Source organism: Dendrobates tinctorius, unplaced genomic scaffold, assembly GCF_039654945.1.
Source record: "Dendrobates tinctorius isolate UK_male_01 unplaced genomic scaffold, ASM3965494v1 ptg000134l, whole genome shotgun sequence".
In the NCBI taxonomy this organism is placed as follows: Eukaryota; Metazoa; Chordata; class Amphibia; order Anura; family Dendrobatidae; genus Dendrobates; species Dendrobates tinctorius.
In genome coordinates this window covers 10,993,297-11,016,635 of record NW_027361802.1, presented here as the reverse complement: position 1 = coordinate 11,016,635, position 23,339 = coordinate 10,993,297, and the positions used below count along the sequence as shown (strand labels likewise).

Below are 23,339 nucleotides of genomic sequence, written 5' to 3'. Positions count from 1 at the left end.
TTAGGGTTAAGTATGGTTTGGTTAAGGGTTAGGGTCAGGGTTAGGGTCAGGGTTAGGGTTAAGTATGGTTTTGTTAAGGGTTAGGGTCAGGGTTAGGGTCAGTTAGGGTTTAGGGTTTGGGTTAAGTATGATTTGGTTAAGGGTTAGGGTCAGGGTTAGGGTTAGTAAAGTCATGGTTTGGGTAGTGTGAGGGGCCACCTAAAAATGTTGGAAAAAAACGCAAACGCGGTAAAAACGCACTAAAAACGCATACAAACGCATAAAAACGCTGCGTTTTTTTCATGCATGCTCATAAAAATGCTTGAAAAAAACGCAGCAGTTGTATGCTTTTGTATGCGTTTTTTCAATGCGTTTTTTTGCGGGAAAAACGCGCTGCAAAAAAAAGCAAGTGTGAAACTAGCCTAAGATAGTGTTTTTTCTTCATTAGTGTTATATCATCTACAGTAGAGTGCACTTGCCATGAATACCCCAATAATCATTCTGCTTGTTCAGAAGTGCAAGAGTGGACAACCAGGGCTGTGGAGTGGTAAGCCAAACCTCGGGACTCCTCAGCACGGCCTCACTACTGAGCATGTACATAAAGTGCAGCACAGATTCATCACTACAGCTCCACAGCACGGCCTCACTAGTGAGCATGTACATAAAGTGCAGCACAGATTCATCACTACAGCTCCACAGCACGGCCTCACTACTGAGCATGTACATAAAGTGCAGCACAGATTCATCTCCGCTACAACTCCACAGCACTGTTCAGTACTGAGCATGTACATAAAGTGCAGCACAGATTCATCTCCACTACAACTCCACAGCGCTGCCTCATTACTGAGCATGTACATAAAGTGCAGCACAGATTCATCTCCACTACAGCTCCACAGCACAGCCTCACTACTGAGCATGTACATAAAGTGCAGCACAGATTCATCTCCACTACAGCTCCACAGCACGGCCTCACTACTGAGCATGTACATAAAGTGCAGCACAGATTCATCTCCGCTACAACTCCACAGCACTGCCTCACTACTGAGCATGTACATAAAGTGCAGCACAGATTCATCACTACAGCTCCACAGCACAGCCTCACTACTGAGCATGTACATAAAGTGCAGCACAGATTCATCTCCACTACAGCTCCACAGCACTGCCTCACTACTGAGCATGTACATAAAGTGCAGCACAGATTCATCTCCACTACAGCTCCACAGCACGGCCTCACTACTGAGCATGTACATAAACTGCAGCACAGATTCATCTCCACTACAACTCCACAGCACAGCCTCACTACTGATCATGTACATAAAGTGCAGCACAGATTCATCTGCACTACAGCTCCACAGCACTGCCTCACTACTGAGCATGTACATAAAGTGCAGCACAGATTCATTTCCACTACAACTCCACAGCACTGCCTTATTACTGAGCATGTACATAAAGTGCAGCACAGATTCATCTCCACTACAGCTCCACAGCACAGCCTCACTACTGAGCATGTACATAAAATGCAGCACAGATTCATCTCCGCTACAACTCCACAGCACTGGTCACTACAGAGCATGTACATAAAGTGCAGCACAGATTCATCTCCGCTACAACTCCACAGCACTGCCTCACTACTGAGCATGTACATAAAGTGCAGCACAGATTCATCTCCACTACAACTCCACAGCACTGCCTTAATACTGAGCATGTACATAAAGTGCAGCACAGATTCATCTCCACTACAGCTCCACAGCACAGCCTCACTACTGAGCATGTACATAAAGTGCAGCACAGATTCATCTCCGCTACAACTCCACAGCACTGGTCACTACAGAGCATGTACATAAAGTGCAGCACAGATTCATCTCCGCTACAACTCCACAGCACTGCCTCACTACTGAGCATGTACATAAAGTGCAGCACAGATTCATCTCCACTACAGCTCCACAGCACGGCCTCACTACTGAGCATGTACATAAAGTGCAGCACAGATTCATCTCCGCTACAACTCCACAGCACTGGTCACTACAGAGCATGTACATAAAGTGCAGCACAGATTCATCTCCACTACAGCTCCACAGCACAGCCTCACTACTGAGCATGTACATAAAGTGCAGCACAGATTCATCTCCACTACAGCTCCACAGCACGGCCTCACTACTGAGCATGTACATAAAGTGCAGCACAGATTCATCTCCGCTACAACTCCACAGCACTGCCTCACTACTGAGCATGTACATAAAGTGCAGCACAGATTCATCACTACAGCTCCACAGCACAGCCTCACTACTGAGCATGTACATAAAGTGCAGCACAGATTCATCTCCACTACAACTCCACAGCACTGCCTCATTACTGAGCATGTACATAAAGTGCAGCACAGATTCATCACTACAGCTCCACAGCACGGCCTCACTACTGAGCATGTACATAAAGTGCAGCACAGATTCATCTCCACTACAGCTCCACAGCACGGCCTCACTACTGAGCATGTACATAAACTGCAGCACAGATTCATCTCCACTACAACTCCACAGCACAGCCTCACTACTGATCATGTACATAAAGTGCAGCACAGATTCATCTGCACTACAGCTCCACAGCACTGCCTCACTACTGAGCATGTACATAAAGTGCAGCACAGATTCATCTCCACTACAACTCCACAGCACTGCCTTATTACTGAGCATGTACATAAAGTGCAGCACAGATTCATCTCCACTACAGCTCCACAGCACAGCCTCACTACTGAGCATGTACATAAAATGCAGCACAGATTCATCTCCGCTACAACTCCACAGCACTGGTCACTACAGAGCATGTACATAAAGTGCAGCACAGATTCATCTCCGCTACAACTCCACAGCACTGCCTCACTACTGAGCATGTACATAAAGTGCAGCACAGATTCATCTCCACTACAACTCCACAGCACTGCCTTAATACTGAGCATGTACATAAAGTGCAGCACAGATTCATCTCCACTACAGCTCCACAGCACAGCCTCACTACTGAGCATGTACATAAAGTGCAGCACAGATTCATCTCCGCTACAACTCCACAGCACTGGTCACTACAGAGCATGTACATAAAGTGCAGCACAGATTCATCTCCGCTACAACTCCACAGCACTGCCTCACTACTGAGCATGTACATAAAGTGCAGCACAGATTAATCTCCGCTACAACTCCACAGCACTGCCTCACTACTGAGCATGTAGATAAAGTGCAGCACAGATTCATCTCCACTACAACTCCACAGCACTGCCTCACTACTGAGAATGTACATAAACTGCAGCACAGATTCATCTCCACTACAACCCCACAGCACTGCCTCACTACTGAGCATGTGCATAAAGTGCAGCACAGATTCATTTCCACTACAACTCCACAGCACGGCCTCACTACTGAGAATGTACATAAACTGCAGCACAGATTCATCTCCACTACAACCCCACAGCACTGCCTCACTACTGAGCATGTGCATAAAGTGCAGCACAGATTCATCTCCACTACAACTCCACAGCACTGCCTCACTACTGAGAATGTACATAAACTGCAGCACAGATTCAGCCCAACTAAAAGCAGAGATCCTTAAAACATTTTATAACTTTCCCAAATTCTTATGAAAAAATGTACAGCGCATCCTGCACTGTACTACTGCACCCAATTTATTATATATTTTATGAGTTGATCCATTTTATTAAAACTCCCCTAAAATAGACACTGACTGACTAAACGACTCTAACTCCACAACCCTGTGGACAACAGGACAGTGCACCAGTGGCACCCTTCTGTTCGATTGCTACTGAGGGCATTCTAGGACATTCTGAGAAGAGGAGCACTGCCAATAGACTGGGCTCTCATACTGCGCTGGCCAGTCGTTTTGCTGCTAAGGGCATTCTGGGACATTCTAATTGGAGGAGTTTCCTGTCCTATGATTTAGGATCATACAGACAGTACTGCATTTAATCATATTGTTGTTTTTCATTGCTGTGTATAGATCTGTTCCTTTTAGAGGTTGTCTCCTCCCCCCTCGCATGTGACTCATTTCTGTAACCCCTCCCTTCTTCTCCATCTTTAAGTCTTTCTCCATCTTGGAGACACACATTTATACAGCTCTGTACAAGGAAAGTCTCTTTTTAACTACTGTGACTGTGCATTATGCAAGGATTCAACTGAGAATAAACCTTCTACTGGATCTTCAAACATGCTATTTCCAGTCGAGTTTAAGCTATCTGCGGACATCACTAAATGTGAGTGATGGTAAACAGACGCCATGGGATGGCAGTCTGAGAGCCCAACATTTACAGTTTAGCCATGGAGGCAGAATAAGGAGCACTGCCAATAGACCACATTACCATACTGCACTGGCCAGTCGTTTTGCTGCTAAGGTCATTCTAGGACATTCTAATTGGAGGAGCACTGCCAAAAGACTGCGTTCTCATACTGCGCTGGCCAGTCGTTTTGCTGCTAAGGTCATTCTTGGACATTCTAATTGGAGGAGCACTGCCAAAAGACTGCGTTCTCATACTGCGCTGGCCAGTCGTTTTGCTGCTAAAGGCATTCTAGGACATTCTAATTGGAGGAGCACTGCCAACAGACTGCGTTCTCATACTGCGCTGGCCAGTCGTTTTGCTGCTAAGGGCATTCTAGGACATTCTAATTGGAGGAGCACTGCCAACAGACTGCGTTCTCATACTGCGCTGGCCAGTCGTTTTGCTGCTAAGGGCATTCTAGGACATTCTAATTGGAGGAGCAGTGGCAACAGACTGCGTTCTCATACTGCGCTGGCCAGTCTTTTTGCTGCTAAGGGCATTCTGGGACATTCTTATTGGAGGAGCACTGTCAACGGACTGGGCTCTCATACTGCGCTGTACAGTTGTTCTGCTGCTAAGGGCATTCTAGAACATTCTAATTCGGGGTGCACTGCAAATAGACTGGGCTTTCATACTGCGCTGGCCAGTCGTTCTGCTGCTAAAGGCATTCTAGGACATTCTAATTGGGGGAGCACTGCCAATAGACGCTCTCATACAGTGCTGGCTAGTCGTTCTGCTGCTAAGGGCATTCTGGGACATTATGATTGGGGGGAGCACTGCCAATAGACTGCGCTCTCATATGGCACTGGCCAGTCATTTTGCTGCTAAGGTCATTCTAATTGGAGGAGCACTGCTAATAGACTGTGTTCTCATACTGCGCTGGCCAGTCATTTTGCTGCTAAGGGCATTCTAGGACATTCTAATTGGGGGAGCACTGCCAATAGACTGGGCTCTCATTCGGCACTGGACAGTTGTTAATTTCAGGTGAAGCCAAAACTGCTGTCAGCACCCACTCATTTCTCAATGATTAAACTCTTTAAGGATATGAGGTTAAAGTGTTTCTCTCGTCTTGTTTAATAAGAGTGCACCACTCTTCAGTTTCCCGGGTTTCTCTTTGATGGTGGGTGATGCACTCCCGACTGATCAATTTGGACAGTGGCATCATCAACTTATTGGTTTGTACTTTGAACTCACCAATGCTACAAGGGGGGCAATTTTACCTCTGTAGCATTGGAGAAGTGCAAGAGCACTGAAGCTGGTAGATCCAACAATCAAGTTAGCTTCAGAGCAGCGCTTACAAGCTCTATAGCAAAATATGGAAAGTGCTCTACCCCTTGAATAGGAGATCTACCACCACTGAAAGACTACAGGGGTGGCAGGTAACCATAGCAACTACTAGTAAACAAAATTAAAAATCCCTCAGCTGTCGAGAACAGAGAGAATTTTTAGTAAGAAAATATTAAAGTTACTTCTTATTACTGATACTTTGCAATTTTACCCACTTAACATGAGAATAAGCCCTTTAATAAGTATCCATATTTAAAGTGTAGGTCTAATATAAAGTACAGTTTAAATTTATTTAATGCAGCCTGGCTTCTTAAGATACTGAGGAACAAAAAAAAACAAGATTTCATATAAAAATTACCTTTGGTGTAATAAAAAAATACTGAGAAGTACTTTCTTTGCATGCTGTCTTCACTACCATATCAAATACCCTCCTTTCATTCACAGGATCCATGCCCTTAAATCAATATTAAACAGAATATCAGTAAAGTGCACAATGTAAAATATTGGAAATATTTTGGAAAACGTTATACTCTATTACCTGATTGATTTCATCCACCACTCGGAAGGGGCACCTGTTGAGTTCTTGAAGAGCCATTAAATAGAGCATGGTGGAAACGCTCCGCTCCCCTCCACTTTGATGATGTGGGGTCAGCTCGTGAAGTTGGGTGCTGCTTCTAAACTTCACACGGATTCTTATACCATACTTATCATAGTCTTCCTACAAACCAAAGATAATGGTGATCTTGGATTAGCTTTACAATATTTTAACAAATGCGGGCCCTCACCTTTGACATTTTTGTGTAAAGAAAAGAAAATCCAATGATCTTTGCTCAATAATTTTACTGCTGTAGATTCACAATCTAACAAAATCCAGTACATCAATGTACGTTTTCCCAAACAGTGTTACACAATGCACCATAACTATACACATCTATTCAATTATATGCTGTTAAAGCAGTTGGGAATCACAGTGCTATGTCTGAGTACATAACTATTGCTCTAGGAAAGGATAATGCTGGGCATATACAGAAAGAAGTGAAATGTTGTAATGTATTGTAACCGACAGCCCGGTATAATGCTCTCCATTCACAGGATTTAGATGCCTGCACTCTGCTGATGACAAGACTCAACCCTGCTTAGGAGGAGGGCGACTCTGCTAGTACACATCCATCATTCAACTACTAATTTTCTTAACTCTTCATTAAAAGGAATCTGTCAGCTCCTCCATGCTGCCCTGTCTGAGAACAGCACGCAGCTTGCAGTAGTGTCGGGTGCCATACAGAACAGTGTGTATTTATGGTGTGCTTATGTCACAGTCAGCCTGCAGCTTTTCTGCACAGGGTTAATGCTGTCCTCCTGCTGCTGATTGACAGCTTTATTTCTATGCAAAGTAATAAGGGTATGTTTCCACGGTCAGTATTGGCAGCGCTTTGGACGCAGCTACGTCCAAAGCGCTGCTGGCTTCTGTACGCGCGGTGATTCCGCATGTGTTCATTGAACCATGCGGAATCACCGCATCCTATACATTGGACGGTGATATTTATCTTACAGAGACTAAGCATCTCCGCAAGATAAATAGCCATGCTGCAGTCTAGAAAGACACGTCGCATGTCCGGTTACGCAGGGAAGCCGGAGGAGTCCCGCACACATAGTGGAGATGGGATTTCATAAAATCCCCTCCACTATGCTGTAACATCTGGCCGCTAGGGATTGGACGCTGTGGCTGTACGTAGCCTCCAATCCCCAGCGTTTACGGACCGTGGGAACATACCCTAAGGAGAAAGCTGTCCAACAGCAGGAAGGCATAGTTAGCTCAATGCTCATGAATATCACAGACATAATCACACCATAACCAGAAATAACACACAGTTCTGTACAGAACCTGACACTACTTCAAGCTGCAGGAGGACATCATTAACATAACCCTTTAACTGATAGCAATAAAGGAAGTCTATGAAGCCAATCTTCAGTCTCAGATGAGAGTTCTTTTTATAAAGGACTTTTAAGCTTCATGGGGTCAACCTAAAATATGCTAAATATTTATAATCTTCATGCAAAATACATGAGCACCGACCTTAAATGGAATTTATCTACCTTATCTGGAATTGGAATACACTCCAATAGAGTGACAGTAGCTTCCTTTACTGTTAGTATACTGATTAAACGACACTAATGCCCTAACACTGCCTGTATGCTTGAAATGTAGACATTGTTTTTCTAACTCACTGCATTTGTTAAGGCCCCATACCAATATCACCTTTACCTTGCCAGGAACTTACCTCATTTTCGGCATGTAGATCAACTTCACCTACACATTGCATGGAGCTGAAGAAACTGCTGAACTCATTATTGATTTTTTCAACCAACTGTTTCAAAGGAATAAGCCAGTGTTCCTTAACCTGGGGAAAATTAAGTCAAAATGTTCTATAGTGCAAACTTTAAGAAAATATGTTTTTGTACCATTGTACAGTATAATTTTCTATTTTTCCCCCATGTTAAAGTATTAAAGAGGTTTTCCACTTTTAGAAGACTGGACCCCCAATGATGCCAGTCATGTAAAATAACAGAAACAGATATTACTGCAAAAACATGGTACTTTAGGAAAGCGGAGTTCAACAAATTAAAGGAAGCGCTTAACTGAGTAGACTGGGACCAAGTCATGGTAACTGAGGATACCAAACATAAATGGGGAATGTTTAAGGATATACTACTAGAATCCTGTAGAAAACTTATACCCTCTGGTAATAAAATGCAGGGCTGTGGAGTCAGAGTCGGTATTAAACGGACCAACTTCGACTCCTAAAATATTTAATAAATTGGGAACAGTAGTTCAATGCAGTTTGTGGTTAATATTTTTTTCATAAGAATTTTATTTATAAGACATTTATGAATGTCCTATAAATGTCTGTCCTTTTCCTGATCTAAGGTCTAGGCTTTTAGCTGAGATGAATCTGTGCTTAAGTTTATGTTCATGATAAGTAGTGAAGCTCCTGCTCTACAGAAAAGAGGAAAAAATAACAAACACACAGGGAAGGAATGCCTGCATTTATCTCAGAACGTCTGGGGTGAACAGGAAAGCTGGATTAAGGTAAGTACTTCTTAAAGCATATCTAAACTTTCAATAAACTATGCATAAATCAATAGTCCAGTATATGTTGTCTCTGTATGTTTGATGTTTTAGTTTGTTTTTCCTCTTAGCTACTGTATGGGGAAATTAGCTGCTCTGATTACTTATATTCTATGTATAGTATATATAAGGGGTAAAACTGTTTTCTAACATCTCAAATTCGGAAATACAGTAACAGGATCGATGAGGACATATATGTGTGTGTGAGTGTTTTCTGGAATATGATTCTGCACAAACATACTCCCTCCCTCCTCCCCTCTTCATAGACTGTGAAGAAATATGATATGAAGCATTTAGTGAGCTGTACCCTGAGACAAACAAGCCTGACATTGAAAGGTCAGAGTAAAACTATCCAACAACATATTTTACAAACTTTATATTTATCACCTGTCCTATTGATTTATGCAAAGATTGTTTTATTTCTATCCTAAATTATACAGTGCATGATTCCCTATTCTTGCAAGAATTTCAATATACCTAATTTTTTTTTACAGGACAAAATTATTTTTAGAGTGAATTTAAATAATTACTATTAAATAATTACTATTAAATAACGACTATTGTAACTCTCTTCTAATCGGTCTCCCTCTTACCAAACTCTCCCCCCTCCAATCTGTCTTGAATGCTGCAGCCAGGATCATATTCCTCACCAATCGTTACACCGATGCCTCTACCTTGTGCCAGTCATTACACTGGCTACCCATCCACTCCAGAATTCAGTATAAACTTATTACCCTCACCCACAAAGATCTTCATGGCTCAGCACCACCCTACATCTCCTCCCTTGTTTCAGTATACCACCCTACCCGTGCCCTCCATTCTGCTGATGACCTGAGGTTAGCATCCTCAATAATCAGAACCTCCCACTCCCGTCTCCAAGACTTTCCACGTGCTGCGCCAATTCTTTGGAATGCACTTCCCAGGTCAATACGATTAGTCCCCAATCCCCACAATTTTAAGAGTGCCCTGAAAACGCATGTATTCAGACTGGCCTACCGCCTCAACTCATTAACCTAATCTATCCCTGTGTGGCACAGCCAAAAGTTTTACCATAACCAGGCTCCCCGCATCATGTTCCCACATGCTTCATGCATCCATTAGCCCTCTGTGTCTGTACTGTTACACACTCACACTTAACATTATGGCTGGTCCATACAATCAGGGCAATTGTTACCACCCACCTTTCGTGTCTACCTTTTTCCTCATAGATTGTAAGCTTGCGAGCAGGGCCCTCATTCCTCTTGGTATCTATAATGATCTATGTGATTATTGTTATGCTGTAATGTCTATTGTCTGTAGAAGTCCCCTCTGAAATGTAAAGTGCTGCGGAATATGTCGGCGCTATAGAAATAAAATGTATTATTATATTATAATTACAAAATGTCTAAGAAGCATCTTATGAAGTCAGCTGTATTTGAGCATTACAGAGTGACTCAAGGTAAACATTTTGGGTGTCAGTGTATAAGTGACCAAGATGAAAACAAATGCTGTGATGCCAAAATCACTGCATACTCAGGCAGTGATAAAAATGTTTCTTCAAGAGTTTCCAGTCTAATAAGACATTTACAATGCTGCCACCCAGTTTACAAAATTGTGATTGAAAAAGATCACAGCAGCACTAAGAAACCAGAGCCCAGCACTTCCTGCCAGGAAAAGGAGGAGGAAAGAGCGTCTCAAACATCAGTTACAAGATATTTTGTAAGTGACAAAGTTACTGGAACAATGACAGCAGATGTGTTTAAAAGACAGCTCATCGAGCTTGTTGTGAAGGACAGTGTACCATTATCATTATTTGAACAAACAGCTTAAACAGCTCTTAAAGGGTATCTGTCACCTATTTTTTAGTATATAAGCTGCCGGCACCACCATCAGGGGCTTATCTACAGCATTCTGTAATGCTGTAGATAAGTCCCCAATGTAACCTGAAAGATAAGAAAAATAAGTTACATTATACTCACCCGGGGGTCCGGTCCGATGGGTGTCGCGGTCCGGCGTCTCACATCTTCTAGCGATGACATCCTCCTCCTTGCTTCTGTCGCGCTCCTGCGCAGGCGTACTTTATCTGCCCTGTTGAGTACTGCAGTGCACAGGAGCTGGGAAAGGTCAGAGAGGCCCAGCACCTGCACGCTGCAGTACTTTGCTCTGCCCTCAACAGGGCGACAGAAGCAAGGAGGACGACGTGATCGCTAGAAGATGGGAGGCGCCGGACCCGGAGCGCGACACCCATCGGACCGGATCGGACCCCCGGGTGAGTATAATATAACTCGTTTTTCTTATCTTTCAGGTTACATTGGGGGCTTATCTACAGCATTACAGAATGCTGTAGATAAGCCACTGATGGCGGTGCCGGCTGCTTATATACGAAAAAATAGGTGACAGATTCCCTTTAATGGAGAAATCGCCAGCAAACTTAGTGTTTCTCTGGAAAGAGAAAGTATAAGGCCGGTTTCACATTAGCGCTTTTTCAGCGCGCGCACGGCCGGGGGTAGCTCCGCCCCCGAGCCGGCTCTCTGCCCGGCGTGCCCGCCCCTTGCTTGTAGCGCCGCCTACTAGCGGACAGCGGCGCCTGCGATCGGCGCACCCTATCTTTAGCATAGGGTGCGCAGATCGTGCGCAGGCCGTGCGCTAGTTGCGCTTTGACCTGCGCTGCGCACTTTTGACGGTGCGCCGTGCGCGCCAAAATCCGAAAAGTTTGATTTTGGCGCGCACGGCGCACCGTCAAAAGTGCGCAGCGCAGGTCAAAGCGCAACTAGCGCACGGCCTGCGCACGATCTGCGCACCCTATGCTAAAGATAGGGTGCGCCGATCGCAGGCGCCGCTGTCCGCTAGTAGGCGGCGCTACAAGCAAGGGGCGGGCACGCCGGGCAGAGAGGCGGCTCGGGGGCGGAGCTACCCCCGGCCGTGCGCGCGCTGAAAAAGCGCTAATGTGAAACCGGCCTTAGAAAATTAGTGATTGAAGAAGCCCTTAACCAAAATGAAGATCTTATAAAGACTACCAAGAGATGCTTTTTGTTTCTTAAAATGGATGCCTGCACACGTCACAGAGTGAACTACTTTGCTATCAATGTTCGATATGTTTGTGACAACAAAAAAATTGCTACTAAGACGCTGGCAGTAAAGATACTAAAGCTCATCACAGCAGCCAGTTTCTCCAGACCTTAGTAGAAAAAGTTGTGCAAGATTATGAACTCACAAAAGAACAGGTTCTTGCTATTGTAACTGATAATGTGTCACACATGATAAGTACAATTAAACTGATGAATGATAATAACAAAAGGTGGACAGCAGCTAGAAGAACATTTCACATTCAGTAAGTTGGAGATGGAAAGCCACAGTCCTGTTCCCATAACGCAGGAACAAACAGCTATCACTACAGAAGAAAGCTGCTTCAAACCTCTTTCCTATTCATAACATGCGCTGTGTTGTGCACACACTGCAGCTGGCAATAAGAGACAGTCTGCAAGAGGGACATGCTGGAATTCTGATTAGCAAAGTGAGGAAATTGGCTATTGCTGCGAGAACCACTAAAATTGATTCCATCTTGAAGAGACGGAAAATTGTGGTTCAAGCCACTCGGTGGGGCAGCACCTATTTAATGATTGAGCGATTGCTTGAGCTGAAACCCTTCCTTGTATATATGCCAACCCTCAGGTAACACTACATGAAGGTCAATGGACATAGGTGACTGAATTGAAGGAATTGGTTCATCACCCATTTACAGTGACTAAAAAGTTACAAGCTGAGGATTTAACTCCTGGCATTTTTGTTAAGGAGTGGAAGAACTTGTTGTTTTGCCTGTCCTAAAGAGGACGTTTAATCGCAAATGGCATTGCTCCTTCAATGAAACGGAGAGAGACACTGCTATTAGAAAATAAAATTCTTCTTCTGGAAGCTGTTTATGTGGACCCGAGTCATCGTATATTACAGGATGATCAACAGCTTACTAAGGGAAAATAAACTCTGACTGAGGTAGCAGCTAGGATGAGTGGGATACAGGATAGCCAAGAGCAAGAGGACTCGGGTCCCGCCAGTGCTGCTGCTGCCGTTTCTTTATCCCCATCAGATGAGTTTGATTTCCAAAAGTATTTGGACGACATGGAGCAGGCAAAACGTTGCTGCAGGAAAAAATATTCCGCTCCCATAGAAAATAGATTGACCATATTTCAGCAACATTTTTCACTTGCTCTCAAAGAAGTAGAAGACTTCAATCGCTCATCAAAACTGACTGTGCATGAGGCAACTCCTTTACACCCTGAAAATGTTAGAGATGTTGCCCATGTGGTTACGGCTTTGCCACCAACCTAAGTTAGTGTAGAGAGGTTGTTCTCTAGCCCTAAATTAATTAGTTCAGATTTTAGGTCATCTATGAAGAAGGATCTGATAGAGGCAATTCTATTTCTCAGAACACATTCAACAGAGTGCACAAATGTTATTCAGTACATTTTTGTTGAAAACTTTTTTTCCCCCACTTACTGCATAGTGTATAATAAATTGAAAATATGCAAAATAGTTTTTTTTTCTAAAGTTGTATTCCAATAAAAATATTTTATGTTCTATCTAAATGGCTTGATTATTGTATCATAATAATGATTAAAAGCCTGATGTTACAATTTTACTGCAGTAAATTTATCACTTAAACATGAGCCATGTATGAGGGAGTCGAAGTCGTGGAGTCAGTGTCATGGAAATTGAGGAGTTGGAGTCAGAGGTTTGGCTTACCAACTTCACAGCCCTGATAAAATGTCAAGGAATAAAAAGAAGCAGTACAGAGTTTAATAAGACAAAAACAAAGAGCATACAGAAATAGCATTTCAGGAGTATAAAGATCTAAATAAGAAATGTAAAAAGATATGAAGCTAGCAAAGTTATCTACAGAGAAACAAATTGCCAGCTACATTAAAAAAATCCCCAAAAAGACAATAACAAGATACTTAAAGAAGACAAAGAAAAGGCTGAGATATAAAACAGGCACTTTTCATCCATATTCACCAATGACCTGTTTGTTCCAGTGATCTTTCAACAAGGCAAACATCAAAGTTCACCACCTGATATAACTAGTTTAACACAAAAAGAAGTATGCTTGCTTCTAAGCAAATTAAACATTGACAAATCCTCCGGCCCAGATGGCATTCATCCACGGATACTGAGGGAATTGGGCTCAGTAAATGACAGACCGATGTATCTCATTTTCTTAGACTCTCTTGTATCAGGGTTGGTGCCACAAGATTGGAGGATGGATGGAAGTTGTGGTAAGAGATAATTAAGAAAGGTAAGAAGGTGGATCCAGATAACTACCGTCTGTTAAGTCTGATATCAGTAGTGAACAAAGTATTTGGGGGCATCATAAGAGATATAATATAATAACTGACAACCAGCATGGATTAATGAAAGATAGGTCGTGTCTAACTAACATGTTGGGTTTCTATGAGGAGGTAAGTGCAAATCTGGATGCTGGTAATGCAGCAGAGGTAATATATCTGGACTTTGCAAAGGCATTTGATACTGTACCACATAACAGCTTTATACTGAAGCTACAGAAGAAAGGGCTGGGGAAATCTATATGCAGCTGGGTAAGGAATTGGCTAACACACTAAACAAAGTTGTCATAAATGGTACGTTCTCTAAATGGGATATGGTCAGCCGTGGAGTACAGCAAGGATCTGTGCTAGGACCGATTTTTTTTTTAACCAATTTATTAACCACTTCACGACATGTGCTGTACATGTACTGCGCATGTCGTGTATCTCCCTTTGATGTGGGTGCTGGCGCCGGAGCCCACACCTTTCCCAGTACATGTCAACTGTTTTGATCTGATTATCGCCTGTGTGTAGCAGAGGCGATCGGATTCTCACAGCTTCTAGTCTCCCATAGAAACTATTGAAGCAATTGAAAAGTAAAAAAAAAGTATTTTTAGAAATATAAAAAAAATGTAAAAGTACAAAGCATCCCCATTCAAAATAAAACAATTTACAAAAAATAAAAAATACACATATTTGGTATCGCCGTGTTCAGAATTGCCCGATATATAAAGATATAAAAATAATTAATCCGATGGGTAAACTGCGTAGAAAAAAAAAAAAAAAAAGTAAAAACGCCAGAATTATGTTTTTTGGTTGCTGCAACACTGCATTAAAATGCAATAATGGGTGACCAAAAGAACATATTCACACCAAAATGGTATTATTAAAAACATCAGCTCGGCACGCAAAAAATAAGCCCTCACCCATCCCCAGATCACGAAAAATGGAGATGCTACGGGTCTCGGAAAATGATGCAATTTTTAATTTATTTTTTAATAAACTTTGGATTTTTTTTCACCAATTAAATAAAAAATAACCTATATATGTTTGGTATCTAAGAACTCGTAAAGACCAGGACAATCATAATGGCAGGCCAGTTGAGTTGCTGCTAGACATCTGTGGCGGCGGCGTATTTCTTAGGCTACGTTCCCATGATCAGGAAGTAGCAGCGCTTTGGACGCAGAGAAAATACGTCTAATCACGCAGGTAAATTAGCATGTGTTCACTGAACAATGTGGTTTTACAGCATTCAATACATTTCTATTGTGGAAATATCTGTTACTCTCCGCTGCAGATAATTGACATGCTGCACCTCGTAAACCCGCGCCGCGGGTGAGTTTACACGGCGTCACAAGAAGCACAGTGGGCATGGGATTTCTATAAATCCCATCCACTGTGCTTGTGCTGTACTGCTGTACTGTGCGTTTTGAAGTCAGGGCAAGTGCATAGCGTCCAAAACGCTGCTTTTCCTGATCGTGGGCACATGGAGGCTTATCCAAAGTGACTTGCAGCCGTAATTGTAGCAAAGTACTGACTATATAAGGGGGTGAATAGTTATGCACATTGAAGTTTTCAGTTATTTTATCCTATTTGTTTCACAATAAAAGAGAAAACCAAATGTTCACAGTTGTAGGCATGTTCTTTACATGAACGGATGCAAACCCTCAAAAAAATAAAAAAATAAAGTTAAATTCCAGGCTATGAGGTTGCAAAAAACAACAAATACCAATTGGGGTGAATACTTTTGTGAGATACTGCACGTCCTAGTGTGGCAAGTTATACTACATTAGGTGCCATTTTGCATTACAGTTTAATCTCTGCCATGAAAAGTCTTTTGGAAAATTTGACAGCTTAGCCTGTGTTCATCTATTTCTGAGATAGATAAATGAACATGATGCCAGATGCATACATAGTTTTTCTTACATTTCTTAAATGGTTAAAATACCTGTACTATGTTTTGCCTAAAACTTTCCAACTCTGTTTTCTTCTTGTTAAGTTCCTCTGTTATAGCTTCTATTTCTTTTGTTAGCTTGCTGTATTCCTCTACAACCTGATGACGAAAATAGAAAAAGTTATCAATTCAGACAGAATCACCACATTAAAAAAAAACAAAAAAAACCATCACACACAAAAAAAGAACAAGACCTCTAAATACATCTCCAAATACATTGCTTACTCCTACTTTCTGGTTTGCCTTTAGAAACAAATGCAAGATGAAATGACACATACAAATGATAGTTGCCAGGTTGTGCACAGTATTTCTTTGGGTGCAGGGGAAACAGTATGTTCTGTTCTTTCTTAAAGACTCTGCTTAAAATCTAATACATTCACTTTCTGGCATTTCCAACATATTGTTCCTGCTGCCTAGCTTATTATTACGAAGCATTAATATAGCATGAGAGAGTAAGAAAAAGTAGACAACATACAGAAGAACTTAAGCTTGTGAAGCAAGAGGCTCTGGACCGTTCCTCATTTAGTACGGCATCTATTTCCTCTAAGGTATTCGGAAGGGCCTGGAAAGCCTAAAAGGAATAAAAGGAAACATACTTTAAGATGAGCAGAAATGATCACTACATTGGCAAGCATAAATGATAACAGAAATGCAGAGAACAACGTGACACTATGTTCCACACAAACTGAAGAAGTACATTCAAACACATGCTGCCAGCTTCTATTGAGAGAAAACACAACGTTCTCTGAAGGCGTACCGTAAATGAATGAAGTGGACATTAAAATTCACAGCTGTGGAACAAGCCGTGCTCCTGCACTATTAATCTTTCTCATTTAGGACTAATTCTACTTAAAAAGCAATGGAAATGCCCAACACAAGGGATTGTTTGGTTACTTGTCCTGCTTACATTTTGACAAGTAAAATATTAACATCTTCCCCTGCGGCTTAGTGCTTCAGAATGGTAGACATGCACATTACAAATATCTAGGAAATGTTTTCTGTTCTGTTGAAGTGAAGGAAGCATTTGAATAACATCCATATTTTAAAGAACTTCCCATTGTGGATTTCCATATAAATTGTTACACGCCAACAGATAATACAAGGGTACTAGTAACCAGGAGGAATTCTTTTTACATATGGTTCTTAAAAGAACAGAATAATTAATTTAAAAGAATGGTACAAACATTGTCTAGGGGTACTAAAGGGTTATCAATGTTTTCTAATGTTACAAGGGCTAGGGGTTCACAACAGAGAATTTAGGAACATCTATAATGAACATATATAAAGGGGTTGTCCAGGTAATAAAAATGTTCCCCAGGAGCTTGGATCTCTAAAAATAAATAAATTAAAAAAAAAATGATACTCACCTACCAGCACCCACCTGGATCCAGGGCAGGCTGCCTTGTGAAATCTCTTTGCACAAGAAGAGGAAAGGTTACCATTCTACCAGCAGAGTCCTGGGATTGGCAGTACTGGTTACATGGACTCAACACAACAAAATGTAGAGGTGACAGGGATGGCTATAAAATAATTCAAACAGGTATATTCTTTTGCTCCAGTTTCATGAATCCAGTGCCAGCTGCTCCTCCTGTTGTCTGCATCGGGATAGGTAGCAATGAAGTCCCATTTTTAAGTCACCTTACTGCTGAAGCCTCAAAAGTCAGCTTACTCGAGAATGGAATGTCAATGCTTCTTTCCCCAATGCAGACCACCAGAGCTTGTGCTGAGGCCAGACAACCTCAACAGATGTATTAAGACCTCACGTAATCCATTTGCAGCTAATTTGACAAGGGGATTCCATTACTTCACTGAATTATCTCATTGAACCCTGAAATGTACTGTTGGTTTGGATTTCTAATGGGACAGTAAAAGGTTTCCCAAGTGACAGGCTTGCTGTCGGTGAGTTTTTCTCCTCTAAACCCTTGTTTAATGCACAAAGCATAGTGAAAATAATGCAGCAAGTTCAGGAGGAAAGATATGCTCTGGAGCAACACTATACGAATTGGACTGCTTTGTAATGAATAGAGCAGACTATCTCAGGCTATTTCATACAGAGCACAAAAAGCAATATAAGCTCCCTAGGGTCTAAGAAGTAACGTTTCTCCTTGCGGAGAGTGACATGCCAGCTGTGGCTTGTCAAGGTAAGGAGACTTATTCGCCGTGCAATGCTCCTCTGGGAAAATAATATGCAAATTGCCTCTTCAGAAAGAAAGAGGACTTTTACTCTACAGCGCCACCTATTGGTAGTAGCGATCCTACAAGTCACAATCAACCCTTTAACGAGTCTTGTAGTATGACTTAGGATACAAGCCAAATCAGAATCTCAATTTGCAGACACGGTGTTTCGAGCTGTTGGCTCTCGTCAGTGCAAAGTATGAGATCTGATTTGGCAAGGTGAGAGGCTCTGGACTAGGGTCTAAGAAGTAACGTTTCTCCTTGCGGAGAGTGACATGCCAGCTGTGGCTTGTCAAGGTAAGGAGACTTATTCGCCGTGCAATGCTCCTCTGGGAAAATAATATGCAAATTGCCTCTTCAGAAAGAAAGAGGACTTTTACTCTACAGCGCCACCTATTGGTAGTAGCGATCCTACAAGTCACAATCAACCCTTTAACGAGTCTTGTAGTATGACTTAGGATACAAGCCAAATCAGAATCTCAATTTGCAGACACGGTGTTTCGAGCTGTTGGCTCTCGTCAGTGCAAAGTATGAGATCTGATTTGGCAAGGTGAGAGGCTCTGGACTAGGGTCTAAGAAGTAACGTTTCTCCTTGCGGAGAGTGACATGCCAGCTGTGGCTTGTCAAGGTAAGGAGACTTATTCGCCGTGCAATGCTCCTCTGGGAAAATAATATGCAAATTGCCTCTTCAGAAAGAAAGAGGACTTTTACTCTACAGCGCCACCTATTGGTAGTAGCGATCCTACAAGTCACAATCAACCCTTTAACGAGTCTTGTAGTATGACTTAGGATACAAGCCAAATCAGAATCTCAATTTGCAGACACGGTGTTTCGAGCTGTTGGCTCTCGTCAGTGCAAAGTATGAGATCTGATTTGGCAAGGTGAGAGGCTCTGGACTAGGGTCTAAGAAGTAACGTTTCTCCTTGCGGAGAGTGACATGCCAGCTGTGGCTTGTCAAGGTAAGGAGACTTATTCGCCGTGCAATGCTCCTCTGGGAAAATAATATGCAAATTGCCTCTTCAGAAAGAAAGAGGACTTTTACTCTACAGCGCCACCTATTGGTAGTAGCGATCCTACAAGTCACAATCAACCCTTTAACGAGTCTTGTAGTATGACTTAGGATACAAGCCAAATCAGAATCTCAATTTGCAGACACGGTGTTTCGAGCTGTTGGCTCTCGTCAGTGCAAAGTATGAGATCTGATTTGGCAAGGTGAGAGGCTCTGGACTAGGGTCTAAGAAGTAACGTTTCTCCTTGCGGAGAGTGACATGCCAGCTGTGGCTTGTCAAGGTAAGGAGACTTATTCGCCGTGCAATGCTCCTCTGGGAAAATAATATGCAAATTGCCTCTTCAGAAAGAAAGAGGACTTTTACTCTACAGCGCCACCTATTGGTAGTAGCGATCCTACAAGTCACAATCAACCCTTTAACGAGTCTTGTAGTATGACTTAGGATACAAGCCAAATCAGAATCTCAATTTGCAGACACGGTGTTTCGAGCTGTTGGCTCTCGTCAGTGCAAAGTATGAGATCTGATTTGGCAAGGTGAGAGGCTCTGGACTAGGGTCTAAGAAGTAACGTTTCTCCTTGCGGAGAGTGACATGCCAGCTGTGGCTTGTCAAGGTAAGGAGACTTATTCGCCGTGCAATGCTCCTCTGGGAAAATAATATGCAAATTGCCTCTTCAGAAAGAAAGAGGACTTTTACTCTACAGCGCCACCTATTGGTAGTAGCGATCCTACAAGTCACAATCAACCCTTTAACGAGTCTTGTAGTATGACTTAGGATACAAGCCAAATCAGAATCTCAATTTGCAGACACGGTGTTTCGAGCTGTTGGCTCTCGTCAGTGCAAAGTATGAGATCTGATTTGGCAAGGTGAGAGGCTCTGGACTAGGGTCTAAGAAGTAACGTTTCTCCTTGCGGAGAGTGACATGCCAGCTGTGGCTTGTCAAGGTAAGGAGACTTATTCGCCGTGCAATGCTCCTCTGGGAAAATAATATGCAAATTGCCTCTTCAGAAAGAAAGAGGACTTTTACTCTACAGCGCCACCTATTGGTAGTAGCGATCCTACAAGTCACAATCAACCCTTTAACGAGTCTTGTAGTATGACTTAGGATACAAGCCAAATCAGAATCTCAATTTGCAGACACGGTGTTTCGAGCTGTTGGCTCTCGTCAGTGCAAAGTATGAGATCTGATTTGGCAAGGTGAGAGGCTCTGGACTAGGGTCTAAGAAGTAACGTTTCTCCTTGCGGAGAGTGACATGCCAGCTGTGGCTTGTCAAGGTAAGGAGACTTATTCGCCGTGCAATGCTCCTCTGGGAAAATAATATGCAAATTGCCTCTTCAGAAAGAAAGAGGACTTTTACTCTACAGCGCCACCTATTGGTAGTAGCGATCCTACAAGTCACAATCAACCCTTTAACGAGTCTTGTAGTATGACTTAGGATACAAGCCAAATCAGAATCTCAATTTGCAGACACGGTGTTTCGAGCTGTTGGCTCTCGTCAGTGCAAAGTATGAGATCTGATTTGGCAAGGTGAGAGGCTCTGGACTAGGGTCTAAGAAGTAACGTTTCTCCTTGCGGAGAGTGACATGCCAGCTGTGGCTTGTCAAGGTAAGGAGACTTATTCGCCGTGCAATGCTCCTCTGGGAAAATAATATGCAAATTGCCTCTTCAGAAAGAAAGAGGACTTTTACTCTACAGCGCCACCTATTGGTAGTAGCGATCCTACAAGTCACAATCAACCCTTTAACGAGTCTTGTAGTATGACTTAGGATACAAGCCAAATCAGAATCTCAATTTGCAGACACGGTGTTTCGAGCTGTTGGCTCTCGTCAGTGCAAAGTATGAGATCTGATTTGGCAAGGTGAGAGGCTCTGGACTAGGGTCTAAGAAGTAACGTTTCTCCTTGCGGAGAGTGACATGCCAGCTGTGGCTTGTCAAGGTAAGGAGACTTATTCGCCGTGCAATGCTCCTCTGGGAAAATAATATGCAAATTGCCTCTTCAGAAAGAAAGAGGACTTTTACTCTACAGCGCCACCTATTGGTAGTAGCGATCCTACAAGTCACAATCAACCCTTTAACGAGTCTTGTAGTATGACTTAGGATACAAGCCAAATCAGAATCTCAATTTGCAGACACGGTGTTTCGAGCTGTTGGCTCTCGTCAGTGCAAAGTATGAGATCTGATTTGGCAAGGTGAGAGGCTCTGGACTAGGGTCTAAGAAGTAACGTTTCTCCTTGCGGAGAGTGACATGCCAGCTGTGGCTTGTCAAGGTAAGGAGACTTATTCGCCGTGCAATGCTCCTCTGGGAAAATAATATGCAAATTGCCTCTTCAGAAAGAAAGAGGACTTTTACTCTACAGCGCCACCTATTGGTAGTAGCGATCCTACAAGTCACAATCAACCCTTTAACGAGTCTTGTAGTATGACTTAGGATACAAGCCAAATCAGAATCTCAATTTGCAGACACGGTGTTTCGAGCTGTTGGCTCTCGTCAGTGCAAAGTATGAGATCTGATTTGGCAAGGTGAGAGGCTCTGGACTAGGGTCTAAGAAGTAACGTTTCTCCTTGCGGAGAGTGTATAAGCTCCCTAGGCATCACCATTCTGAGGAGAACAGATACTATCATGACATTGATTTCCTCGCCTAGACCTACCATCAATCTTGAGTGCTACAAACATAAATGTCTAGAACTAACAGTTCAACTGTAACACAAAAACACTAACCCTAATCATCAAAATTTCCTACAGTAGTTCTTCCAGCTCTCTACATTTCTCCTGGTAACTTCATTTTTAGGAATTTAAAAAATCTACACCTACTGGAAAAAGAGAACGGTCCCTAAAAGTGTTACCAATGTCTCAATATCTATCTATAGGATTGATTATTAATTTGAGATCAGTGGGAGTCTAAAAGCCACCCTTTCCCACTGATTAGCAGATTGCAGGCCGCTGTGGCCTAACATACATAGTGTAGAGAGCTGGACCAGCATAGCTGGGTATACTGTATAGGACCTGTAGCACATGACAATGATCATTGCACAGTGTTTCCAGCTATACTGCTCCGGCTCTGTACACTGTGCTGGACACCCAGTGATCTAATATTGATGAGCTACAATAGGTCATCAATATACGAGTCATGGACAAGCCCTTTGAAAACCTTACAGACTTGTAGCAGCATATATTTCCATGTCTTACATGGTACCAATAATAAAAGTGATGGAACATACAGCTCTTTTATGTAATACGATCTGCAGGGTAATATCAACTAATTCACCATAACCAGCTAAGCAAAGCCATACTAGCTGCAGTTGTATATACATTGCTGCAGGTTTCAAATTAAAAATCTTATTGAATAGTAGGCGAAAGTATTAATAATACTTATTCTTTGTCTAGTCAAGCTTCCATTTTATATTTATACAGTACTAGCTGAAGAGCCCGGTGTTGCCTGGGCATAGTAACCAACTGTGGTTAGTTATAACAAATTATAATGATTATATTGCACATAAAAACCGTGCATCTAATCCTACCCTGTGTGATACTGACTGCTGAGCTGTGTATCTAATCCTATTCTGTGTGATACTGTCTGCTGAGCCGTGTATCTAATACTATTCTGTGTGATACTGTGTGCTGAGCTGCATATCTAATCCTATCCTGTGTGATACTGACTGCTGAGCTGTGTATCTAATCCTCTCCTGTTTGATACTGACTGCTGAGCTGTGTATCTAATCCTATCCTGTGTGATACTGACTGCTGAGCCGTGTATCTAATACTATTCTGTGTGATACTGTGTGCTGAGCTGCGTATCTAATCCTATCCTGTGTGATACTGACTGCTGAGCTGTGTATCTAATCCTGTGTGATACTGACTGCTGAGCTGTGTATCTAATCCTCTCCTGTGTGATACTGCCTGCTGAGCCATGTGTCTAATCCTCTCCTGTGTGATACTGACTGCTGAGCCATGTGTCTAATCCTATCCTGTGTGATACTAACTGCTGAGCTGTGTATCTAATCCTATCCTGTGTGATACTGACTGCTAAGCTGTGTATCTAATCCTATCCTGTGTGATACTGACTGCTGAGCTGTGTATCTAATCCTATCCTGTGTGATACTGACTGCTGAGCCGAGTATCTAATCCTATCCTGTGTGATACTGACTGCTGAGCCGTGTAGCTAATCCTATCCTGTGTGATACTGGGCTTCCCCTGC

The 23,339-nt window shown here is 42.6% G+C and overlaps 1 protein-coding gene across 4 annotated transcripts in view; it reads right to left on the bottom strand.

Annotated features, from left to right (window-relative positions):
- SMC5 (structural maintenance of chromosomes 5) overlaps positions 1 to 23,339 on the bottom strand; it is a 344,009-nt gene that overhangs the window by 28,386 nt on the left and 292,284 nt on the right. For all 4 annotated transcript variants that reach the window (XM_073543725.1, XM_073543726.1, XM_073543723.1 and 1 more), the window contains 5 exons: positions 16,435 to 16,530; positions 15,954 to 16,058; positions 7,861 to 7,980; positions 6,120 to 6,299; positions 5,940 to 6,035 (listed from right to left, as the gene is read on the bottom strand). In XM_073543725.1, the coding sequence (XP_073399826.1) occupies positions 5,940 to 6,035; positions 6,120 to 6,299; positions 7,861 to 7,980; positions 15,954 to 16,058; positions 16,435 to 16,530 (597 nt within the window). The remainder of the gene's footprint in view (positions 1 to 5,939; positions 6,036 to 6,119; positions 6,300 to 7,860; positions 7,981 to 15,953; positions 16,059 to 16,434; positions 16,531 to 23,339) is intronic.